Here is a 23,218-nt window from a genome sequence, read left to right as displayed (position 1 = left end):
TGAAGTTGTCCTCTGGCTTCTACACACATGAGCATGCGCTACTCATCAATCACATATACACATACATGCGTGCACACCATCTGCTGGATTCTCCTGAAAGTCATAGATGTCAGATACTTTGTGAATATATCTTTAGAATTGAGACCTGATTTACAGGCAGGTCTCTGTTGTCTGTGATTTTGTCTCTTTAGATAGTAGAAATCTCATCAAGACCTAATTTACTTTCCTTTCCCCTTTCCCCAAGCCTTATTCCTTGTCTACAAATAAACGTTAATTTCATATCATGAGAAAAAATAACAAACTGGTTATCTCTCAAGGAATTTGTTTACATGACACCCTGCTTTAATATTCTATGATACTGCTTCTTCTCTTTGGCTAAGGGAATTGTTTCTCAATAAAGTCTGGAAGCTGGGCGGTGCCCCTTGATCGCGGAGTGAGTAGTGTATGTGTGGTCCTGGGTTTGATCCCTAGAACTCAAAAGTCAGCTCTGTCTTTTGCTCCGCTTTTACTTCCATGAAGTGATATGTTCTTTAAAATTCCCCTTTGGAAATAAAGCCGATGCTTGGAACTAAAGCCAAGACTTATAGCTAAAGAGCACTCTAAATCTAAAGTTGTACAGCTAGAGGCCTTCTGGGACAGTGCTTTCCAAAGTGGTCCATGACCCATGCTCTTGGAATTTCTTCAGGGCATTTATTTTTTAAAGTGCAGATTCCCAGGCCTCATATAAACTTCTCTGAACAATTCCATAGAGTCCAGACTCATGAATCTGACATCTAAACAAGGTGCTCAGTTGATGCTCATGTATCTGGAGCACAGGTCATACTTGGACAAGCCCATTTTTATCCCTAATTATTGCTCAGATTAGTAAACTGAAAACACAAAGGCAAATCTGTGGCTGTCCTCTGCTTGTCCCTAGGACGTTTGGCTTGAGGCTCATGCTCCCCACAGTGAACACAGGAAAACACCTAAGTTGGTATAATTTAATAAAAAGTACACATCAGAGGCATAAAAGGACATCGAATAACCCAGCAGATGTTCCCAAACATCTGGTAGGTCTACCAGATGTCTACCTCTGTACCCTGTTTATGAGACATTTTTGTTTTGTTGTCATAGTGACTAAAGGTTATATTATTAGTACTGAGGGAATGGGGATGACAAACATCCCTTGTTACAAATGACAGTCTACAAGAGCGAATTACTGTCTCCTGCCTTATTGTCTCAACTGCTAACACTATTGTGGTAAAGAAATACTAATGGAATATACTAAGAGAGAAAATGGAAATCCAAAAATATTGCTTATCTTTCTTTTATAGCATTGGCTTGCTGTGTGTGTGTATGTGTGTGTGTGTGTGTGTGTGTGTGTATAAAGAGGAGGAGGGAGAAAGAGTGCTGTTTCACAAACATTCTTTAAATATTGGTATATGTCTTAGTTATTGTTCTATTGTTGTGAAGAGACATCATGAGCAAGGCAACTCTTACAAAAGAAAGCATTTACTTGGGCAATTTCTTACAGTTTTAGAGGGTTGGTCCGTGGTCATCATGGCTGGAAGCAGACAGGTTTGGCATTGGAGTAGTAGTTGAGAACTTCTGATCTGCAGGCAGCAAGCAGAGCGAGAGAGGTCTTGGGGACCATTCTCATTCAAACTACCACAATATGGAAGCAATTTTGATAAAGAATAACATTTTCAGACCGACTTGTTTATTCAGTTCAATGCAAAGAAATACAAGTGAGTGCCTTCCATCGTCCCTTTGGCCTCCTATGGGATATGAAGATGAGTAAGGCTAAGTTTCTATCTTTGTAAAACTCGAGATACTTGGACCTATAACAGACCAGCTCTCAAGATGGAAGTCTGAGTATAAAGAGATCACATTGTGTGGGGGGAGGGGTGCTTTATGGAGGAGGCAGCCACTGAGCTATGCTTTTGCAGGTAAAAGGCAAGGGAAGAAAAGCAGTTGAAATCTGAATAAAAGGTATAAAATCAATAAGAAAATAATTGAAGAGGTAGGAATAGAAAAGAAAAAGTGTGGTGAATTAGAAAAGCTAACAACAAAACCAGACAAATCAGCTGAAAATTCATTATATGGGGCAGAGAGATGACCCAGCAGTTAGGAGTACTTGACGCTCTTGCAGAAGAACCAGGTTTCATTCCCTACACCCACAGGGCAGCTCACAACCAGTTTCAGGGAATCCGGTGCCCTCTTCTGGCTTCCCCATGCATGGGGTATGCACATGGTACACGGACATACAATGCAGGCAGTCATACACAGGAGTAAAATGTCGTTATGCAGCCAGAAGAGATGACTACATATAATCCAAGCATTTGGGTGGATAAGGCATCATAAGTTCAAGGTCAATTTTGGCTACAAAGTGAGTTGGAGTCCAGCCTGGGTTATGTTATCAGGACTTTTTCTCGAAAATTAAAACAACAGGATGGAAGGAACGAAGGAAGGAAGAGAAGACACTAGAGGACTGGGAAGATGGCTCAATTGTTAAAGTCTAGGCTTACAACCAAAAATATAAGAGCAGCCACTAAAAGAAGGGTGGGTACAAAGCACATGGTGGGAGGTGACAGACCTCAGGCAGTTGTGCTGGTCTGGGTGGTGGTCACAGGGTGTTTGCCTCATCAGAATGAACAAAGACATACCTTTACTTCCTGTGTGTGTCTGTTTTATTTCGGAATAAAAAGTCTCCCCTTTTTGTCTTTGTTTTAGAGGCTATTGCAGTGATTCCAGGGGGAGAGAAAGGGGTAGTCCAGGCCTGAACAAGCAAATCTGGGGCCTTTCCAGAGAGAGACACGGCTGTGTGTGGATAGTAAGGAGAGTGAGAACAGTTCCCCTGTGGTGGTAAAACTCATTTGTGATGAGAGCTAGAGGTTAGGGACAGAAGTTCAAACCACAGGAAAATGTCACACGGGAGATTTGGAAATCAAAATCAAGAGGTAGGAGCTTGCCTGAGAGTTGAAATGTTAAAACAAGGTGGCCAAGGCAGAGTCTTGGGGAATGTCTGTTCTGGAGTGGTTAGGGGTCTAGTAAGGGGGTCCTGAAAGGGAGTGGAGAGCAGGAAGCATGGCTCCAGGTGTGAGTGTTGTTCCATTCAAGGAGAGCAAAGCTAGGAAGGGCTTCTTTGGAGAGGGTTTTCTATGGTAGGTGCATAAGGGGAGTCAGTCACAAAGCAGCCTCTATGGTTATTGTGAGTAAGGTGAACATCACAAGCAGTGAAACAGTGGGGGTCTGTCCTCCCAAAAATGATGGTGACGAAAGGAAAGGCAGAGATTGTGTGAAGAAGGAAGCTGGGTCGAGGGAAGAAGCTAAGAGTGTGTGTGGCCAGCCAGTTCAGCCAAGGAATGGCTGAATATACGTAAGAGAGAGGGGACATTCATTGGGGCAATGACCTCACTTGAGCTTCTCCAAGCATGTTCCCCAGGTCATCTGCATCCCCAGGAAACATGTCATAGACGCAGTTATAGACCCTACCCAAAGAAACACAATTAGAATGTCCGGGTATGAAATCTGGCAAACTATGTTAGCGAAGATTCTCATACCTGGTCCATTGGGAAACCGCTGGTGTAGAGGGAAGGAGAGGGATTAGTGTCCAGGCCACAGGACAGTAGCGAAGGAGAGGCAGGTGAAGAAGAGGGGAAAGATGGGTTTGGCTGTCAGGCATTCAGCAAGCCTGTCTGCTGAAGATAACACCTGGAACACCCTGAGAGGTCCAGGCATGGCTACCGTTATAGCTTCTCAATCCTTGGAATGTCTAATGGGTCCTCCCTCCTTCTCTCTCCCTGTCCAAGTCCTAACTGCAAGTTCTCCCCTCTGGTTACTGCCCCTTACACACCCAAGTACTCGGGGTTGTCACAGTTCAGATCCTCTAGCTGTCTGCAGCCAGCTTCTTTCAAATGTCTTATCTTCCAAATAGACCCTGTGTGCGGTCGGGTCGTTGTTCTAAAACAGTTCCTCATTTTTGCTCCTGTTCTCGACAATCAGAGCGCCTCTACCAAAGTTCTGGGACTGCTTACATGTTCTAGATTCAGATCATGTTGTTTTCCCTGAGTGTCTAAAAGATGTTGCTATAGACCTTTTACCGTATGGCAGCTTAAAGTCCATAAAGAAGGGGAGGGGAATGGAGGGGCAAGTGGTAAATAGGGCATTGCTTAGAACAATAGTGGCAACTCAGCAGTTTAGGTGAACATGCAAATGACTTGAACAGGTCCTCTCTATGGGCGAGCTGTGGCCACACAGATGCAGGGAGGTGAGGCAGATGAAACTGTAGGAAGGGTCTGCAGAGTCCTCTGAAGACGATTGTCAATCATGCCCATGAAGAAAATGCTGCTGCCTTTGCCGCTGCTGGGAAGGAGCTCAGAGGATGCTGCATTAGCAGACACTACCAAGAACTGTGATATGCTCTGCCAGAGGACCTGAGTTCAGTTCCCAGCACCTCACATCAGGCAGCTCACAAACATCTGTGACTCTAGTTCCTAAGGATCTGATGCCTCTGGTCTCCACAGGCACCTGCACTCATGTGCATATGCCCACATGCACATAATTATAGAGTTTTTTTTACATGTTTTTAGGAAAAGAATGTGCTAGAGCACTGCTTTTGCAAATATACAAGGAACTGTTTTTTTCAATTTAAGACAAGGTCTTGTGTGTAGCCCAGACTAGCCTCAGCTCACTCTGCAACCCAGGCTGGCATCAGATTTGCAGTTGTCCTCTTGGTTCTGCCTCCTTAATAAGGGGGTTAAATGCACATGCCCACCACATCCCACAAGAACTTCCTTGTTTATAGCATCAAAAATATCAGGCCATAACTCACTCACTACAAAGGCAAACAAAAACAACAACAAAAAATATATTAATCATGGAAGCAAGAAAACGTTCTCCCATGGCCATGCTATGTAAATCAGAGTGAGCCCAGTCCACACGAAGTTTCTTGCAAGCAAGCAAGCAAGCAAGCAAGCAAGCAAGCAAGCAAGCAAGCAAGCAAGCAAGCAAGCAAGCCTTTCTGTGGAATTCTTTCACTGTGAGTTTTGAATCCCAAGGCAGTACTCTTTCTAGAAGTTGACTACATTTTGTGTTTCAGCCTTAAACTCAAACAGAATAAGAGGGACAATGCAAGAGTAAGGGAAGAAAAATTAATGTTTTTGAGCATTTCAATGGTAAGTTTTTCATAAGTGTTGCTTTTGTGTGTGCTAATCATCTATTGTCTCATCGTGTGCTTTTTGCTAAGAGGCTGGGTTCTTTTGCTTCGAGACTATGAGGTTGGACTCAGAGCCTCCTGGTAAACATTAGGCAAGTTCTCTACCGTTCAGCTACTTCCCCATTCCTCCTTCAAAGCTCAGTCCTACGGCATTGAAACCACTGTGTCAGTTTCACCGACAAAGGCAGTGACCTCAGAGCATCCTTGGCCTCTCTGGTGTGTAGGAGGATGCTGGCACTTACACTCAGAGCTCTCTAACGATGAACCCCACACACTCTTTCTGCTCTTATCCTGGTGAGACCAACCAGGCTTCCACAGCTTTGACTTTTGTGGGTTTTCTAACGCACAGGAAGTTCTATAAAGGTGGATTTTCAAATGTGTCCAGCTGTAAAACTGTAGCAAAATTCAAACGAATGAAAGATTTTGACATTGTGACACAGGAAAATAGAGACAACAAAAATTTAGTTTCAAGAGAATCACTGGAAGAGTGTGGCCATAACTCAGAGGCTTGGTCCAAGCAAGCCGTTTGTACAAATGCATGTTTACTTTAGACCAGAAAACCAATGATCAAGCATCTGGCTATCCCTTACATGAACCCCAGTAACCACCTCTGTCAATTTCTTCTTTCCTCTCTACTCCTCATTTGAACCCCATTGTGTGTGGGACTTATGTATCCTTCATCCTTTGACGGACCCCCGGATTTGTTGCTGGCATAAGACAGATAAAGTTTCTGACAGGGTTTTGTGTACAAGCTTGGATAGGAGCTCTCTCCGGAGTACACACCTATCAGAGAAACAAATAAACCATATAGAGGCATCCTTGACTTCTTTTTTTAAAAATTTTACTTTTTTATTGGTTTTATTGAACTATATGTTTTATTCGCCACCCTCTCATCCTCCTCTCTCCTCTTCTGCCCCCTCCCATGATCGCCACACTCCCAATTTACTGTAGATTAGACTATTTGACTTCTTAAGGAATGTGCCAAGCTGTTTTCCGAAGTCAGGACTGGTTTGAGTTTCCATAGGCAGTGCTGGAGGGTTCACATTCCCTCAGAATCCTGTCTGCAACCATCCTAAGAGTCTAACGGAATTCACTGGGGTCTTTGAATTTTCCTAATGACTAGAAATACTGAATAGATTTTCATGCCTTTATCTTTGTTGAAGTGTATGTCTAAGGGCTTTGCTGACTTTTTTTTTAAAGCAGGTTGCTTGTTTTCTTATTATTGACAAATTCTGAGAGTCCTCAGTGTGTTCTGGATATAAACTCTTTATCAGATATGATTCAAAACATTTTCTCTCAGCCTGTGGCTTGTCTTTTCATTCTCCTTACGCTGTGTTTGAGAGAGCAGAAGTTTTTAATTTTAATTTTTATCTAATTTACCAATTTGTTCCTTGATGTATCTTGTGTGTATCTAAGGAATCCTTGTTTAATGCAAGGTTACAAAGATTTTTCTCCTATATTTTTATTGACAGGTTTTATAATGATAGGTTTTACATTTGGATTTATTATCTATTTTGAGTTAATTTCTGCATGTGGTGTGAGATATAGATTTAAATTATTTTTTTGAAAATATGAATAACCAATTGTCAAAACACATTTTATTCTTTTCCCATTTGAATTGCCTCCATTTATTTAGGTCTTATTTAATTTCTCTCATCTTTTGTCAGAATTACTTCTCTTTTATATGTTTAAGCTATTATGAAATTTTATGCTATTATAAATGGTATAGAATTGGAAATTCCAATTTCCAGTTATTTGCTGCTTGTATAAAGAAATACAATTGATTCTTGTATTGATCTTGTATCCCACAAGCCTGCAACACCCATACCAGAAGCTTTGTTGACTCTCCCACAGCATATTCTATATAGATTATTGTACTGTCTCCTAAGAAGTACATTTTGACTATTTCCTTCCGGAGGTGTTTTAATTTCTTGTCTTACGGGAATGGATTCAGTGCACTAAGGAAAGCTGAGAGGCAGGTCCCTTTCTTACTCCGGTCACCAGTAAGTGTGATGTTGGCTTCAGATGGCCCATGGGTCATGCTTTTCAGGCTGAGAAAAGTATTTATTTCTTTATTCATGGAGCTATCTTGCTGGCCTGTGAGGAAATCATTTATTCTTTTTGAGTTTTTTTTTTTAATGAGAAGTGGATGTTAGACTACATCAAATACACTGTTCAAGATGTTCTTGTGTTTTTACTTTTCAGTTCGTTAGCACTGTGTATTGTATTTATCAATTTTTAAATATCCAAACAACTTTCTTACATCCCTAGATAATCCCCACTATGTCAGTATACACATAGAAATATATACACAGAAATAGGTGCTGCCCTTATCTCCAGAATCTGGAGCAATGCCACTCCCATCATCCATGAGTAATATGCGTTTCCTCTTCTTGCTTCTCTGACAAGTCTGACTAGAGGGTTATCAGTTTTATTGATCTCAAAGAACCTGTTTGGTTTCATTGATTTTTTCCCTATTATTTTTGTGTTTTTGTTTTATTCATTTCTCTTTTAATCTTTATTCATTCTTCTCTTTGATTATGTTGAGTTTAATTTACTCTTTTTTTAAAAAAAAAAAACTTATTTAGCTAGAAACTAAGTTCACTAATTTGAGAATATTTTTTCTAATGTAGGTATTTTATTGCTATTCTATGTACTTTGTGGCATCCTGTAAATTTTTATCTGCAGTGTTTTCAGTTTTATTCCATTCAGAATACTTTTCAATTTCTGTTTTGATTTCTTATTTAGGTTCTAGGATATTTATAAATATAACATTTATTTTCTTAGTATATTTATAGCATATTAATTTCTAATTTCTTATTGGTAGCCACTTTAATTCCATTGTGAGCAAGAATCATGTTTTTTGTGCCCTTGATTCTGCTAAACTTATCAAAATTTATGTTGTGATTCAGAATAGATGTATTTGAAAAGAATAAGAACCCTATACTAATGGTGTATTCTATAAATATCAATTAAGCTATCTGATTGATAGCGTTTAAAGCTATCTGCTTATTCCTTTGTTAATTTTCCATCCACTCCCCCATTAAAGAGAGGGATGTTAGAATCTCTGAATGTAGCTGGGTTTTGTCGGTTTCCTTCAGCGCTATCCAATGGGCTTCTTGTTACTCAGAGCATAAGCTTGAGAGGCCCCTGCTAGTCTCCTTAACCTCTGTGTGACGAAACAGTAGTATTATTTTCACTGCGAAATCTGATCTCTGAGGTTAAACCCCTTTCCTGCCTTCTGACTCGCGTTCATGTGTCTTTTTCCATATTTTCATCTGCAACTGTTTTGTTTTCTTATGTATAGAATGCTTTTGATAGAAGTCGCATATACTTGGGCCTAGATTGGTTTGCTTTTTATCTTTTTTTTTTGTGGTACTGGTGCTTGATCCATAGCCCAGGGCTCTGCAACTGAGCTATACCCCCACCAGCCCTTCCTCACTTTGGTTTTTAAGATAGGGCCTTTCTCAGTTGCCCAGGCTGGCCTCAAACTTGTGATCTTCCTGCCTCAGCTTCCTGAGTAGGATGATAGGCATGCACTGTCACGCAGGACCAGATTTTATATTTAGTCTGATACTCCACTTTTTAACCAAAGTGTCCAGGCTATTTTCATTTAATACAATTGCTGGTTTGGCTAGGTTTGAGTTTGTGGTCTTGCTTTTTGCTGTTTGTCTCATCTTTTCTCTGTCTCTTTTCATCTTTTGCTGCCTGCTTTTGGATTAGTGTGTTTTGTAGTTCTATTTTTATCATGCTGTTTTCTTATTAACCATAACTTCATTACTCTTATTCTTGCTTTAGATTTTATAGTCTAGATTTCAGGGAAGAAGGTACTTGCCCGTGAAGCTGTACGTGGAGGCCAGAGGTTGACAACAACATATTGTCTCCCATTTTTCTCCCACTTGATGTTTTGAGACAGGGTCTCACTGAACCTGGAACTCATCGTTTGGCTCCATGGGCCAGCTGGTGAGCCTCCGAGATCCCTGTCTCCACCCTACCCACAGTGCTGAGGTTACAGGCACATGCTGCCACCACTTTCAACTCTTGTAGGTGCTGGGATTCGAACTCAGGTCTTCATATTTGCACAGTAATCACTGTATCCACTGAGCCATCTTCCCAGCCCCTGTAGTATACATCTTTTTTTATTTTTATTTTTTATTTATTATGTATACAATGTTCTGTATGTGTGTATGCCTGCAGGCCAGAAGAGGGCACCAGACCTCATTACAGATAGTTGTGAGCCACCATGTGGTTGCTGGGAATTGAACTCAGGACCTTTGGAAGAGCGGGCAATGCTCTTAACTGCTGAGCCATCTCTCCAGCCCTGTAGTATACATCTTTAACTCATCAGAGTTTACCCTCAGACTATGTTTACCTCATAGGACTATGTCGTCATTCTCCTCCTCCATCTTGATGCTCTCATTTTACGTTGTACTTGCATGCGCATTGTGAACCTCACAATACCTATCTTATGTTTAATTAATTTTAAGACACATATATTTACCTATGGAATTGTTATTCTTGATTCTTACCATTCCTTTGTGTAGCTAAAGATCTCCATGTAACTATTTTTCTTCTGCCTGAAGGACTTTGACATTTTTGGGGGTAGTGCAGGTCTGGTGGCAATCAGTTCTTTTGTTTATCTATGTGTTTTAAATGTCAAAAAATATATGGAGATATATTTCCGTTGGTTGCACGATTCTAGGTGGATGGGTGGCTCTCTCAGCCCTTCCAGGGCACCGGTGCTATGACATCTAACCTTATCCTCTCTTCCTTCAGTCAGCTTGGTTATTATGTGGCTTGTATTTTTCTTCATGTTTCAGATGTGTGAGCTTTGTTAAACTGGCTTCATCTTTATGTTAGAAGTTTTCACTAAATTAATAAAGTCTTAGTTATTATTTCTTCTATTTTTTTCAGCCTCTTGCCTTTTCCTGCCCTTTAAGAACTCAAATATTGGATCACTCAAATTTGTCCCCCACCTTACTTACACTGCATTTTTAAAAAAATAACTTTTTCTCTATTTTTTATTTTGGATATATTTTAAATGTTTTACAGTTATTTATTTAATGTGATCTTCTGTGTGCACTTGCTGGCTCAGAGACCGGATGACACCTTGGGGAAGCTGGTCCTCGCCTTCCGCCACTGCCACCTGGCTCTGGGAATCGAGCTCAGATTGTCAGCCTCGGTAGCAAGCGCCTTTCCTGCCAGATCATCTTGTCAACTCCATTCTGGGTAGTTTTTATTACTATGTCTTCAAATCCTCTCATCTTTTCCTCTGAAATTCCTAATCTCCTGCTAATTGAGTCTAGTCTGGGTTTCCTCACATACTGTATTTTCATCTCAGAAAATTTTAGAATTGTTTAAAAAATCTACTGTGTCTCTATACCACATTTGAAATACATTATGTGCTATTATGATACAGATATTAATTCCCTTCTTAAAAGTCTGACATCTGTGTCAGTTTTAGATTGAATCCCAATGTTCTTTGTCTCTTTGGCAGTCTTTGATAATATATTGAGCATTTTGAGCTTTAACTTGTTGGGATCTGAGTATTTTTATATCTGATAATGTTTTCGAATTTTGTTCTGGGATACAGTTGTGTCATGTTGTAATCATTCCTTGCTTTAGGTTCTTGCTCTTAAAATTTGCCTCATACCAGCAGATAAGCTTTTTCTCTAGGACTAATTATTTTCCACTTCTGAGGCAAAACAAATTCTGAGGTTTTGTGCTAAGAGCAGGCACTAGTCCTGCCCTATGACCTTGGGTCTAGCCCCCCAATACTCTCATACGGTTCTTTCCCAACCTCATGTAGTACACACACACACACACACACAGAGAGAGAGAGAGAGACAGAGAGAGAGAGAGAGAGAGACAGACAGAGAGAGAGAGAGAGAGAGAGACAGAGAGACAGAGAGAGAGAGGTTGGTTCCTTGCTGAATGATCTATGAGAGTCATCTGAGTTCTCTCTGTACAACTCTCTTCTTTATGGTTCTCTGTTCTGGCCACCTTGGTTTCTCCAGTCTCTGGAGTCCATCTGTTTAGCTCCAAAACTATTCGGTCCTTTCTCATTTCTTTCCTCTCTGCTGCAACCCAAGGCATCCCACTGGGGTAACTATGGGGCTTATTTGTTCATCCTCTTTCAAGGAATCATGACTGCTCACTGTTGCTGCTGGCCAATATCTTGGAAGTGTGTGTGTGTCCTTTCGAAATTGTCTTAGTTGTCTGTCATTTTAGGTTAAGATGTAAAAGAGGCCCCTGTCATCCCATCTTTGCTGGAAGCGGAAGTCTTTAGGGAGCATTTTCAGTAGCTTTCACATCAATTCAGAGAGCGGCTTAATACCAGGATCCTCTGGTTATTGAACGCCTTCGTGGGCTAGGCATGGCACCCATTCAGATGTGTTGTTAACGGAGCAGCTGTCGGACGCTGTTCTAGGCACTGGGAATACATCACTGCCCCAGAGTCTAAGGACCAACATCTGTGGTGGCGGCACTAAGAATGGCTCCATAGGCTCATCTATTTGAATGCTTCCTCACCAGGGAGTAGAACCCTTCGAAAGAGTTAGAAAGGTTAGGAGGTGTGACCTTGTTGGAGTAAGTATGTCAGCGGGGGTGGGATGAAGGTTTCAAAAACCCAAAGCCAGTGTCATGCTCTCTCAGCCTTTGAACCAGGATGTAGCTCTCAGTTGCTGCTCCGGCACCTGCCTACTGCCATCATTCTCCGGCCATGGTGATAATGGACCAAACCTCTGTAAGCAAGTCGGTCCCCATTGACATGCTTCCTTTTGTAAGAGTTGTCTTGGTCATGGTGACTCTTCACAGCGATAGAACAGTGGCTAAGATCCTTATGATGATTGTATGGTGGTGGTGGGGGAGAATAAACAAAGTTAGTTGCTTCTAGGAAAAAAAAAAACGCAAAGTAAGATAAAGATGGACAGAAAGCTAATGCTGTAAAGATATGACAATGGCTTTAAAGAAGATGGTCAGGGAAGCCTGCCCTATAAAGACAAGACAGTTACACAAAGATTGAAGGGAGGGAGGATATGAGGCACGTGGGTATCTGGAAGAGAGGTACTTAGGGCAGAGAAGCCCAGCACAGACAGTCTCAACAGAGCGTGGCTGCTTCCATGGGAACCATGGGAACCACTAGAGCAGAGGAGAAAGGGGAGTCAGGAACAGGAGATGAAATCAAACAACGGAATAGGGTCTGTTCCACTGTCTTAGGGGGTACACAAGGTTTCTGAGCTAATATATGGTGTGTGTGTGTGTGTGTGCGTGCGTGTTGAGACAAGGTCTCTCTATGTAGCCCTGACTGTCCTAGAACTCGCTATACAGCTCATGAAGATCATCAATCTGGCCTTGAACTCACACAGACGTCTGCCCGCCTGTGCCTCCTGAGTGCTGGGATTAAAAGTATACACCACCACACCTGGCCTGATAAGTTTTAGCAGGAACACTCTGGATGCTGTCCTGGGCAGAGATGTTAGGGCCGCAGGCAGAAACAGGGAGACAAGTTAGAAACCTGGAGTAATTCAGATGAGAGATGGTGACCGTTTAGAACAGGTATCACCCATGGAAGCGGAGTAAGTTAGTTGGATTTTGATGTATTTCAAAGACACGACTAACTGCTTTTCTCACCTAGTCAGTGTGAGATGTAAGAGTCAGGGGCGTGGTCAAGACTTTTGGCCTGAATTAAAAGGTAGAACTGCCACTCTTGTGAGTAGAGAAAGACCACAAATGAAGTGTGTGGGGACAGAGGGTCAGGAGTTCAGATTTGGACATGTGAAGTTTGGCTGTCTAGGAGAAACCCAAGAGCAGGTATTGAAATGGCGGTGGAGGTGGGGGTGAGTCTCTGAAGCTCATGAGTGAAGAAGTTCAGGCTGGTTGGCAGGATGAAGACAGAACTGGCTTGGATTTAGCAATGTGGAGATCTTGGGTGAGTTTGATGAGACTGTATGGCGGAGAGTGATCTGATTAGAGCGGAGTTGGTAGAGAAGGAGAGGAAAAGAATTGGGAACCAAGTTACAACATTTTGGAGGAGTAAACAGCATTAGCTGGACCAGGAAGTAGACAAAGAGCTACAAAAATAGTAGTTCATGAAGAAGGCAGGAACTTCACAGCTCAAGACCGGTGGGAAGAAGCCAGAGAATAAACTGCTGGTAGGAAAGAGGAGGAAACTGCTGGAGCCTTCTAGAGAAGGTGAGCAGGGCTGGATCTCGGTGAGCAGGGCTGGATCTCGGTGAGCAGGGGTGGATCTCGGTGAGTAGGGGTGGATCTCAGTGAGCAGGGTGGATCTCAGTGAGCAGGGCTAGATCTCTATAAGAAGGTTCTGGCTGGAGAGACAGGAGTGAGCTAATAGGCAGAAGACAGACTAGGGAGGTGCAGTTTCTGCTAGGAGCATTATGTCACGTGGTGTGAGATAAGAACATTCTTGTCTGACTCGCAATCTTGAGGGTGAAGTAACAAGCAGGTCATTAGCTGAGACTAAAAATGAAGGAGGAAGTTCTGGAATACTGAGAAGGAACACAGGTATAAAGCAACAGCACAAGAGAATGGACGCGCAAATTGAACAAGAGCCCGATACCATTGAGTTCAGTCGGGTTTCACGGTAATGAATTTAAAGCAGAAGCACCCACCTTCAGGTCATGGGCACTGACTGGACCAGTCAGGGAACTGGGTTCAGCATCTATGAGGAAGGTAGAGACAAGGGAGTTGAGAAAGTACTCAAGGGACTTTCTGAAATGCCATGTAAGCTGCACAAGAAAGAAAGGTAAACATCAGGGAAGGGACAAGATTGGGACACTGTAGACAGTGAGACTGAGGAGTACTTGGGTCAGAAAACCTTCTAGAAGTAAGCTGGGACAGATAGGAAGGGCTGGTCTGAGAGTGAGTGGGGGTTATTGATAAAGATAAGGTCCAGAGCAGGGCTATTGTGTGAGTAGTGCAAGGATGGAACTAGGTTGAAAATTCATATGCAAAGGCTTTAAGAATTGAGCCAGGAACCCAGCGATGGTGGCGCATAGGAGGCAGAGGCAGGAGAATCTCTGTGGGCTCGAAGCCAGTCTGGTTTACAGGACAGCCAGGACTACACAGAGAAACCCTGTCAGGGAGGGGAATGGTTGGTGGCGGGGGGACATGACAGGACTTGAAAGGAAACATTTAGAACCATGAATGTAACAGACTTGGAATGCCTTTGGTACTGAGGACTGAACCCAGGTCAGGTGCATGGCAAGGACTCAACCACAGAGGAAACATCTGCTCGCCTTCACCCCTATAAACTTGAGATAGATAGACACTTAAGAATTTGCCCAGACTTGACCTGAACTTGTGATCTTCATGCCTCACCCTCCAGGTAGCTAAGATCAAGGGTTCTCACCACATTTCCTACAGTGAACTGCTTGAGTTTTGTTTTGTTTGTTTGAAATCTCATGGGTCTGCAACAAATTGAACACAAACATTATAAAAATCTGATCCTTCTCCCATAGTGGAAGCATAGCTTGTGTGTGTGTGTGTGTGTATGTGTGTGTGTGTTTGTGTGTGTGTGTGTATGCCTGCATGTAGTGTGTATGTTTATGTATGTATGTGTGTATGTGGGGGGTGCGTGCACGTGTTTGTGTGTGTACGCATGCATGTGGTGTGTGTGTGTGGTTGTGTGTGTATGTGTGTGTGTATCCCTGCATGTAGTGTGTATGTTTATGTATGTACGCGTGCATGTGGGTGTGTGTGTGTGTGTGTGGTTGTGTGCAGTAGTCTCTACATGGAGAAAAGGGGTGTTAGCAAAGAATTGGAAGGACCAGATCTTTAAATAACAAAGTTATCTGTTTTTCCAAGAGAGAAAGCTGACTAGGCAGATGTAGGGACGCCATCTCAAGACGTGCCGTGCAAGCTTTACAACTTCATGTGCTCTCCAAGTGTTCAGGGGTGTGGGCATCTGAGAGTTCAGGGAAGTGGTCATTCTCATCCCCATTTTACAGAGAACAGACTCAGAGTGGGGGAGTAGTTGTGCAGACTCACACAGCCACCAAAGGTCAGAACCAAGGTTTGAACCTACACATGGCTCTTGCACCAAAGTGAAATTCTAACAACACCGCTACACTCTCTACCTCGTGGTTACAGTTGGAGGGTGTTGAATGAGCTGCGGGCTGCGTTCCTGCCACCCAGCTCCCGGCTGCCTGACTAGCTTATGCCCCGAAATAACAACACACAAACTGTATTCATTTACACACTGCTTGCCCCACTAGCTCTAGCCTCTAACTGACTAATTCTCATATTTTGATTAACTCATCTCTAATAATCTGTGTAGCACCAGTCTTACCTGGAAAGATTCAGCATGTCTGACCTGGCGGCTTGCTTCATTGCGTCTGCCTCAGAGAGCAGAGCTATCGCGTCTAACCTCACTTCCTTCTACCCAGCATCCTGTCCTGTTTACTCCACCCACCTAAAGGCTGACCTATCAAATGAGCCAAGGCAGTTTCTTTATTAGCCAGTGACCTTCCTCCATCAGGAGGGACAGCCTCGGCTAAATTTCTTGAAAACCAAGGAAAGTGCCTCTTGGAAATCTTTGTGAGCTAAGTGGCCACGTAGGGTGTTTTGGTTTCCTTTAGAGCCGTGATTCATTACAGCTTCTGTGTTGATCCATAGCCAATTGCTGCTCAGACTTCATCAGTCCAGTTAGCCTTTGTTGAACCAGGAGACTGGAGCGCCTCAGGAAGCCAATATCCAATATCACCACAGGGTTCCCTGCCATTTGTCTTCTTTTGCCTTAGCAGTCACATATGAATTAGAAGCATCTAATAATTATTGGCAAAAGGGTGACTCACATGTGATTTTAGTACTTTCTGTCAAAACATATACGATGACTGTATTACATTTATGATCTGCAAAGGTCTGTTAGAGAGCTACGCTTTTCATTTGCTGGTTTTTTGTTTTGTTTTCTTTCTTTTTTTTTTTTTCTTTTTCTTTTTTTTTTTTTGCAAGGTCTTGCTATGTAGCTCACTCAGGTTAGCCTCAAGCTCACAATCCTCCTTCCTCTGCCTACTAAATGCTGGGATTACAGGCCCATGTCACTATCTCCAGCTACTGGGTTTTAAACTATCTTGTTTGTATATAAACTCATAAACTCTTGGGAAATCTCAAGTTTCTGATGCAGGCTGAGGAAGGGCACCCTCCTCCAAGTCCAAGTCCAGGAAAAGCTGGCATTGCCAGGTACCAAAAACAAAGTAAGCCTTTATCTTTAGGGACTTGCTGGTCTCCTTTGTCACTTGGCTCTCCCATGGACCTAAGAAGTAAAGAACACAAGAGCTAATTTGTAAAGCTTTTCCCTGTGTCACACGAGGTAACCTTTTCCTCGAAAGCCTTCTCTGGTGTGTGTGGATGGCTCGCCAGGCTGCCTCTGTGATAGTAAGACTGGAACTCAACATAGAGTCTGACACACAGTATACAGTAGGTGCTCAGTAAGTGTGAGTAAAAAAAAAAACGAAGAGTGACCTACTGGCCCTCGGCCTCCTTGATGATGAGGGGATGTGTGTAATCTTCTCTGCCTTAAGAATGTCACAACCATTTATGTCTATCAAAATGTATGAAGCCGGGCGGTGGTGGCGCACGCCTTTAATCCCAGCACTCGGGAGGCAGAGGCAGGCGGATCTCTGTGAGTTCGAGGCCAGCCTGGTCTACAAGAGCTAGTGCCAGGACAGGCTCCAAAGCTACAGAGAAACCCTGTCTCGAAAAAAAAAAAAAAAGGATGAAAAGGATTTTTGGACTGGTCAGGGTTAAGTCTCATTTTTGTACTCAAACTTGACTTTGCCTCTGAGAAGACAGAAGAAATGGAAACCCCACCCAAATAATCAAATACATTTGGCCACGTAAGGTCTGAGCACTCGGTTCCTCTCCAAAGAATCCAAGCAAAAAAATTGCCACAGAATTTTACTTCTAAGAAATAGTACTGCAAACCACAGTTTTGGGGGTGTGGGAGGGGGGAGAAATGTCCTTAAAATTATTTCTTATAATAAAACGTTAATCATCACTGCTATCATGTGAGGGGAGCGTAGAGTCGCTGGTTGACTTCCTCAGTGTTGCTACAGGTTTCCAATGTGTGCTATTAACCTTTGTTACTAATGTGCACTTTAACACTAAGCCTCTTTCTGTGGGAGTGGCATCTAGAACTCCATGGGGACGAATTCTAAAGCGTGCTTAGAGCCCCGAGAACGTCCTCTCAGAAGTGGGCCCTTCTTCCCTTCCATCTTGCCACACCATTCACTGTGTCAGTCAGAAATATGGCTGACATGGCAGGCAAGAGGGATACACCGTAAACTTCACATGGCTTGTTTATATAAATCCGTGTTCCGGTTGGACGGAGAATGTTTCGATTTCAGTTTTTCCCTCATTGTTGGGAAGGGTCAGGAATCATCCTAAGGACTGAGGTAAGGTCTACTTCTACAAAATCCTGTAAAACTTAGCACAAACTCCACTCTCGCATTTTCCTAAAGAATTCGTCCTCTCTACATTTAAAGACAAAATAAAATACAGAAGACAGTTGCATCCTAGGCTTCTTTTATTATATCTTTTGAAACAATTTGTATATACTTTTAAAAATAATTCCATGTGCCACAAAAATGTTAATAGTACAAAATCAAAAGTTTAAAAAAAAAATACCCTAAGTATAATTTTTGAAATCTTTTTCTCTTCTAGCGTTTTACGATGGGATAATGAGACAGATGTCTCTCAACTGGAAGGACATTTTGACATTGTTATGTGCGCTGACTGGTAAGTACATAAAAATCATAAAACTCCTGTTAGGGGGAAAAAAGCTTTGCTGGAGTAATTGGGCCGCGCTGCTTTGCTGACGGCTAAGCAAAGTCAACAAATGAAGCACAAAGCCACCTTAACCTCAGCGAATTAATATTCCTCTCCACGTGACAGTTAGGAGGCAGCCTCTGTCACACAGGAACTTCTACCGCATTATTTCCCAAAGATTGATTTGCAGGAGCATTTCCATTCTCTGGAATTGCCTCTGTTTCATGCTTGACGTATCAGTAAATGGACGACTTAGGCAAATTGCAAATAATTATGGCTCAGAGAGGAGAAGTCTGGAGAAAAAGGAGTTTATCAACACAAACAGCTCAATTAGCTTACTTCTTGGGAGAGATCTGATACAAGGGATACGCATGTGTACACATGTGTATACTCCTTGGCAAATAAATATATCTGTGAGATATCGTGTGGGAAATAGCCTTTTTTTAAAACCTGATTTTGATATCTAATGTTTTCAGCTCAGATCTGATATGTAGTTATACAGAACACCAAGATTACACAATCACATTTTATTCTTATGCAAATAACACCCAAATCTGTTAGGTGTCTGATCCTTTTAAATAAATTTACCCTAGACATTCTGTCTTCTACCTTAGCCTAATCTACTTATTTGTTAATGGGAGCCTGAGCCCAAGTTGCAGGATACATATGCATAGATCTTTGTGATTATTTCAACTAATTTTGTGTCTTTCCTCATTCAGTCTGAGTCGTTATTTCAGTGTATGGAAAACATGGGCCATAGACAGGCGTTCTCTCTGTTCAGGGTAACACCTTACTTGGAGCTCCCCAACAATCACATTAGATTTGAAAACGGCAAGTTCAGAGTCCCACCTTCTGTTACACTGATGAGCCTGGTCCTAAGACCCAGAACCCACGGTAGATTTCAGTCAGAGGAAAGCAGATACATTTTTCAGGAAGTGACTTACCACTATTCAAATGCAAATTCCACTTTCCTACTTTCACACCAAGTCAACTGGATTAGGTTTGGTTTTCTTTTTCTTTCTGTCTCTCTTTTTTCCTTTCTTCCTTCCTTATTTTGGGGAAAGAGTTTCTCTGTGTAGACCAGGCTGTCCTCAAACTCACAGAGTTCTGCCTACTTCTGCCTCCCAAGTGCTGGAATTAAAGGCATGCACCACCACCGCCTGGCTATTTAATTTAATTTAATTTAATTTTTTTAATTCTCCCTGCTCCTATTCATTTCTTTGTCTTTGCAGTAAACAGTAAATATCTGCTCTACCTTTAGCTAAGAATTCCCGGTTTTCCAGGACCATTTTGGTCTCACAGGCGAAGCCTAGCTTTCTGGCTGATCAGTGGCAATGTGCCTCCGTCCTATGCTTCCCCATCTAATCCAAAAGGAGCTCAAACCAACCCAGGTGGTTTACCACGTAATTTAGTAAATGCCTTTCCTCACAGAGTATGAAAAAGGACCCTCCAGGTTTCGTGGTACAGATGAAGATAATGCGGGCGGGATTAGATGAGATTAAGTGTAAGAGTCAGATCAGAGAGCAGCAGCAAGATGGGGCCGGGCTGTGTCTCCTTGAAGGTTCAGATGAGGGTCACACCCAGTGCGCTCTGATGATGTGGGAAAGGCAGGAATGGCCAAGGGATTTGCACTTAAATTGTCCTTCACACAAATATCAGAACGGCCAGCTTTGTCATGTCTATGTCATGGCCACTCATACCATGTCATCCTATCTGTACCAGAGGAACTAGCAGAGGAAATAAGAGTTAAGCTGTTTCTGATTAATGTTCTCAGTTAGGTTAAAAATAGCTGCACAACATGTTTAAAAAATAGGCTTTTTTTTCTTCTCCGTGACCGACAATAGGGTCTTATAGAATTGACAAACACGGTGCATATTCAGTTTAAGGCTTTCATTACAGATCTATAACACAATGCAATCTTATACACACGCATCTGGTGGCTATGTAAGAATTATTTATGGATTCAAATGAACTAAATACCCGAGACTTCATTTTATAAATGGCTTTTCTATGCATGAATCGATGGTTAAGGTTTTTTTCCCCCTGGTGTTATAAGTGCCCGAATGTCAGCCTGTCTGTAATTTCCCATTTGTAAATGTAAAACATTAAGCTACTCTTTATGGTGATGCTGATATTATTTCCAAAAGAAATGCTTTGGTAATGGTCTCCCTTCGCAGGCATGGAGATGGCTAAGCTGCTTAGAAACTTGCAGAGCACAGGGATGGGTCATAGCCACGCTGTACATCTGGCAGTGAAGCCCGGGATTCCACATATCCCTCACTTCCAGCTGGTTTGCTGTTACTCCACGGAGTTACTGCATGAACGTTGCTCCCGGGGCGGCAGGCCACGCTGAATTATTTAGAATGTCACAGAGGAGCGAACGAGAGCTGCCTGGAGATGCTGCTTCCATGATGAAACCCAAAATCTCCTATGCCAGAAACACCACACTTAACTAGGTCACGTTAGGTCTCACGCCACCTTTATCACTGCCAGTCAATGAGATCTGGAGTGCGCCGGAGGACGCATGGGTGGAAGTTTGAATGCGAGGTGCATGGATTAAATTCTTACTGCAGCATTTCCAGCAAGGGTGGCATTGTCTGATGCACTGAATAGCTAACCCATCGTCCTCCTTGATCCCATTTACATGGAAACAAGCTCTGCTCACTCACCTCTCCCAAACCCACATTGTGGTTCAAGTGAAATGCGCACGATTGTGGCGAGTGGTGATATGTTTATGTCCTTAAGCCATTCTTATATTCCTATATTTACATTCAAATGTTCATAAACCTGTGGGTAGTGGTGGGAAGTAACTCGTTTCCCCAGAAGAGACAGTCCCTTACCCCAGATCCAAATTTATTCGCTCAACTAGATTATAAACTAAAGAGGCGAACTGTGAAAGCTCATCATTTTACCGCTCAGCGTTATTGACAATGAAAAATAGTTTCATGGTTCAACAGTTCCTAAATAACTTGTAAAATGTCAACTTTGAAATAAACAGAAAGGAGCATGGAGGTACAGTCACACCTATAAAAAAAGGAAAGGGCTGTTGACAAACATCAAAATATTAGAATATTTACCACAGGGATAGGAAAAAACCTGCCTATTAAGTTCCTCCGTGGACTTATTCAGTGTTGAGTGTAATAAAAGCGTTCCTTTCTGCTGGAATGCAGTACAGCCCGTCCTCACTGCGTCCTGAAGAGCAAGCTTTGCTGATGCTTAGCCCACCTTTCCCGACTCTGGTTCAATCCCACTCGTAATCCGAGAGTCTGGAAGTAAGACTTTCTTTTTCCGACGCAATGAGCACCATGCCGTGGCTCTCCAGTTTACTGCAGTTCTGGAACATAGAAATGAATTCGGGCACTTGAATTCTCACAGGCTTAGAAAACATGTCTGAAAGACACCCACTGCCTGGCCCATGAACCTGGATGCATAGGACAATCAGCGCATCTAGGAGTCCAAAGCTGAGGGCATGGGGAGAAACAGTAGCGAGTACACAGGCCTGTCACCCCACCTTCCAGGCCACCTGGCTTGTTTCCTAGCGTCTTTCCACTGACTGCATACGATTGGCCATTCCCTTTACCCAATTCTTTTTTTTACTTTCTTCTAAATGATGAAAGAAATGTTTGGCTTTTAAGTTGATTTTGTGAAAAAGTTTTCTCCTCCCTCAAAATAGAAATACCATGGGCTCTGAAAGGTCCTTGTCTCCCATCTACGGTGATGATGGCCAGCTCAGGCACAGCCTACAGTCCCTGACCCCTGAGCTGAAAAGGTCTTTAGCTCCAGTGTGATCAGCCCTTTCAACTTCACCTGGGAAGACTCAGACTTGGTGAAATCCCTGAAGAGCCCAGAATTTCACAACTGGAGGGGCAAAAGCCAAGTGAGGTTACAATGGGGCATCACTGGGCACTGCCTCCAAAATAGGCTCGTGACTAGGACAGCAGAGACTGTCCCCCTGTTGAAAGTGAAGTCTAAAACAGCGAGTCACCATGAAGACTGCATAGGGGTCTTCCTCTCTGTGCGTACTGACAAGACAGAAACATCTCCGAATACGCTGTATGAATGAATGAATTTCTCTAGGACAAGAATGATAGATGCTCCCAGCTCTGTGGACAGTGGGTTCTTAAGGAGGTCATGAGGATTCAACACCTTTCCTTTGTCGGAAAATCTGACTCAGATCTACGGAACAAAGCAATTGTTGCTGCCACAGGCAATGGCCTAGAGGGGTACGCGTGTTGGAGAGTGTATGTTTAATGGCCAAACTGGACTGTCAAGGTATTTTGATCTGTAAGCAGAGGGAGAGTTGAAAGGTATCTCCATCCCCATCACTGACCCACTCTGCCTTTTTAAATAGATCCACTTAAGCTACTGCTGTTCTCTGAGCCATTAGGACTTATTTAAGGGGTGAATTTTCAGGAGATTACATATCACTCCCACTAAAGCACATTGAAATTGCTCATATGACGTACCCTACAAAGCGTTATGAATTCTGCATCGGAGCTAAGTAGAAAAGTGAGCTTGCTTGGAATAAAGATCTTTTTAGAGGACTACAAGAATTACTTTTGGGAAATTTGATTTAGAACGATGGGGTAGATGCTATTACCTTTGAAATGACTGTGTTTGGAATGTGTTCCGGGTGTTAAGCTGCACTTTGCAGTGGCTGTGATCTTAACCTCTTTGTCACCATTGCCAAGGCACAGTGGAAAGAGCGCTTTGAAAGGGCATGAGGGAGGCGCAGCCGGCAACGTGCTGTTCATCTTTTGCTAAGAGTCCCACCAGCTCTCAGAAAATGCAGAAATAAACCAAGAAGAGTCCTTGACTTAGCTGCTGCATAGCCAACCAGCCAGAGGTCTCTTGTAGACACATGAGCACCACAGTCAATACATCAGCAATATCAAACTGCAGCCACTACCCAGCCTCCCTAAGGAATAAGATGGAGTGTCCTAAAAAGCACGATTTGTAAAAGACGTAGCTCCAACCTGAAGTCTGCCTCATCAGTCCTTAATGATTTTGATTCTTAACTTGACTTACTGGGACATCTTTGTAGCATTTAAATTAAACATATTCTTTGCGCTAGGGTTTAAGGATGCAACTTTGTGAAAGACAATGCTTTCCTAGGTTATCCTGGTTTAGAGGTGGAAAGGAGGGGTATACATAGTAGCTCCCCAGAAGAGAACCTGTTTCCATTATTCACCTTTCTCGACGAGGAGATACGGCTTAAAGCTTGCTTAGCGCTTG

At 42.7% G+C, this 23,218-nt stretch overlaps 1 protein-coding gene across 1 annotated transcript in view; it reads left to right on the top strand.

The window, feature by feature from the left end:
• Camkmt (calmodulin-lysine N-methyltransferase) overlaps positions 1-23,218 on the top strand; it is a 399,762-nt gene that overhangs the window by 357,381 nt on the left and 19,163 nt on the right. Inside the window, exon 8 of the mRNA XM_057791968.1 lies at positions 17,879-17,953. Within this exon, the coding sequence (XP_057647951.1) occupies positions 17,879-17,953 (75 nt within the window). The remainder of the gene's footprint in view (positions 1-17,878; positions 17,954-23,218) is intronic.

Source organism: Chionomys nivalis, chromosome 1 (assembly GCF_950005125.1).
Source record: "Chionomys nivalis chromosome 1, mChiNiv1.1, whole genome shotgun sequence".
In the NCBI taxonomy this organism is placed as follows: domain Eukaryota; kingdom Metazoa; phylum Chordata; class Mammalia; order Rodentia; family Cricetidae; genus Chionomys; species Chionomys nivalis.
The sequence above is the reverse complement of the archived record's forward strand: the minus strand, read 5'-3'. Positions and strand labels throughout refer to the sequence as shown.